Source organism: Nicrophorus vespilloides, unplaced genomic scaffold (genome assembly GCF_001412225.1).
Source record: "Nicrophorus vespilloides isolate i.1.1-1 unplaced genomic scaffold, Nicve_v1.0, whole genome shotgun sequence".
Lineage (NCBI taxonomy): Eukaryota > Metazoa > Arthropoda > Insecta > Coleoptera > Silphidae > Nicrophorus > Nicrophorus vespilloides.
Genome location: NW_017096704.1, coordinates 8,825 through 11,898, shown reverse-complemented (window position 1 = coordinate 11,898; position 3,074 = coordinate 8,825). Strand labels below are relative to the sequence as shown.

General features: G+C 37.6%; 1 protein-coding gene across 1 annotated transcript; it reads left to right on the top strand.

The window, feature by feature from the left end:
* Positions 1-685: 685 nt before the first annotated feature.
* Positions 686-2,465, top strand: LOC108557940 (muscle LIM protein Mlp84B-like; the record flags this gene model as incomplete). The annotated part of the gene is given in 3 exon segments (XM_017914682.1): positions 686-982; positions 1,054-1,186; positions 1,248-2,465. Coding segments are annotated over 3 exon segments (892 nt in total), but the record flags the coding sequence as incomplete, so codon positions are not given.
* Between the last annotated feature and the right edge of the window lie 609 nt (positions 2,466-3,074).

Genomic DNA, 3,074 nt, shown 5'->3' with positions numbered 1-3,074 from the left:
CTAACTTGACATAAGTGACGTTTACTCAAATTTGACGTTTGACTGAAAAAACTGCATTTGAAATGTCTGTAATGTTATTTTAAAAAAAGCTAACTTGACATAAGTGACGTTTACTCAAATTTGACGTTTGACTGAAAAAACTGCATTTGAAATGTCTGTAATGTTATATTAGAAAAAAGCTAACTTGACATAAGTGACGTTTACTCAAATTTGACGTTTGACTGAAAAAACTGCATTTGAAATGTCTGTAATGTTATTTTAAAAAAGCTAACTTGACATAAGTGACGTTTACTCAAATTTGACGTTTGACTGAAAAAACTGCATTTGAAATGTCTGTAATGTTATATTAGAAAAAAGCTAACTTGACATAAGTGACGTTTACTCAAATTTGACGTTTGACTGAAAAAACTGCATTTGAAATGTCTGTAATGTTATATTTAAAAAAGCCTTTTTTCTAATATAACATTTTGAAAGCAGTATTTTAAATTTGATTAGATATCACTTATGATTGAAACTATTTGTAAGTGATCAATACTATATCTTTCATATACTTTAAATATTAAGTCTAGAAACCATTTGAATTGAAGGAATTCGGTACAAACTGTCAAATCTGACATTAGCAGTGACGTTTCTATGTGGTAGAGGTTAATGCGGATTTGTCGTGTGAATATGAATGTGTTTACAGCGATGCGGCACCAAAGACCACCGTGATCGACACAGCCAAGATCAAAGCTGCACCCGGATCGGGTTGTCCACGTTGCGGAGGTGTTGTGTTCGCTGCTGAAGAGGTTCTCGCCAAGGGTCGTCCATGGCATCGCAAGTGCTTCAAGTGTCACGACTGCAACAAGACCCTCGACTCGATCAACGCGTGCGACGGCCCCGACAGGGATGTTTTCTGCAAGACCTGCTACGGCAAGAAGTGGGGACCCCACGGTTATGGATTTGCTTGCGGCTCTGGATTCCTTCAGACTGATGGGTTGACGTAAGTCAAATTTATAAGTCAATAACTATGTAGCATTTTATCTTATGGTTTTTTTTTTTTGTTTATTATAGCGAAGACGAGATCTCACAGTCTCGCCCATTCTACAACCCAGATACGACTTCGATCAAGGCCCCCGAGGGACAAGGTTGCCCGAGGTGCGGAGGAATGGTCTTCGCAGCTGAGCAGCAGTTGGCCAAGGGAACGGTTAGTTGGTGAAAATTTATGTTTGCAAATGTGTTTTGATTGTTGTTTCTGTTTATTGAAGATGTGGCACAAAAAGTGCTTCAACTGCGCCGAGTGCCACAGGCCCTTGGATTCCGTCCTCGCCTGCGACGGTCCGGACCGCGAGGTCCACTGCAAGGCCTGCTACGGCAAACTCTTCGGCCCCAAGGGTTTCGGCTTCGGCCACACTCCGACCCTTGTCTGCGCCGACGGACAGGCTCCGGCCCTGCAAACATCCAGGCCCAATTCGGGCGCGAAAGCCGCCCCCGGCATGGGCTGCAAACGTTGCGGATACGCCGTGTACGCCGCCGAACAGATGATCAGCAAGAACGGCGTCTGGCACAAGAGATGTTTCAGCTGCTGCGACTGCAGCCGCTCCCTCGACTCCACCAACCTCAACGACGCCCCCAACGGCGAGATCTACTGCAGGGGTTGCTACGCCAAGCACTTCGGCCCCAAGGGCGTCGGCTTCGGCATGGGCGCCGGCACCCTCACGATGGCCTAGACACCGAACACACGTTAAACAAACAAACAAACAAAGTTACCTAGCAACCAAGAAACGAACAACAGAAAATGACAAAAAAAAAAAAGAAGAGAGAACGCAACACGGTTGCCCGGTAACGACGTTTTAAAATGAGAAAAAAAAGCTTAAAAAAATATATAACTAAATAAATTTAAAAAAAAAAAAATCCCCCGCAAATAAATTAACTCTGTATGCTTCGAAACTCGCATATTTTTGAACATTCTTTTCGAACAAAATGAAAAACCTCCCCATCGCGAAGGAGGCAAAATAACAAACAACCAAGAACCGAAGAAAAGAATTACCATGAGCGTTCCACACGCACGCACAACCAACAATTTTTTTTTTGTTACATAGATGACGATGTTTTTTTTTTGTGTGTATTCCAGAGAGTAGTGAGAGGACACGTTTCATAATAAAATGCAAGAAAAGTAACGAATTAAAAAAAAATCTCGGTATTTTAGCAATGGGATCAAAGTAAACGAAATCACTATATAAAACGTAATTAAACAAATGAAGAAGAAGAAGAAGAAGAAACTGAAGGCTACTACTTCCTCGAACGACCCGGCAACTTCGGGCAACTGCGAAAGATTTTTTTGTACATATATACACCGGCCACATCTTGTTGGTCTATATTTTATTTACTATTTAAGAAAATGAAAAAAAGAATACAGAATTGATTCATGATGACGAAATGGCTTTGGCGCTTCGCGTGCAATTATAATGAAAATCTATATATATTAAAAAAAAATGAAATAATCCACAGATTCAATAGAAATAATCAAATTTGATATCGAACTCTTTTTTTTTTGTTTTGTTTTGTTTCTACTTTCGTCTATTTACTCTTATAATTTTTATCGCTACCGTTCAATTTGTTATTTTAAGTATTGTCATTTTTGTCTAGTTTAAGTTTTAAACAATGAAATTGTATAATATCTTTAATAAAAAGCAATAAAAAGAAATCCACTCCACTTTCATTTTAATCAATTATTATGATAACTTGTATGCAATACTTGACAACTGACAACTGTTGATTACGTACTGACAAGTACTTTGACAGCTGTCAAATAATATATACTCAATATGAGTTATTTTGGCAAATAAGATTAACAAATTACATATAATTCTTAGTGAAAATCTTTATTTTATAAAAACTAAAAATTATTTCAATTGTAGATCAGAAAATAACTAATTCGATTATTAAAAATAAAAACCAGATACATTGAATTAATACTTATTTATTGTAGAAAAGTAATAAAAAAAAATATTGATTAAATAATTATACAAAAGTGTTTATTTTATTTAACATTTAGAAGTTCAATTTGTTGGTGGATACGCCAGGTATAAAGT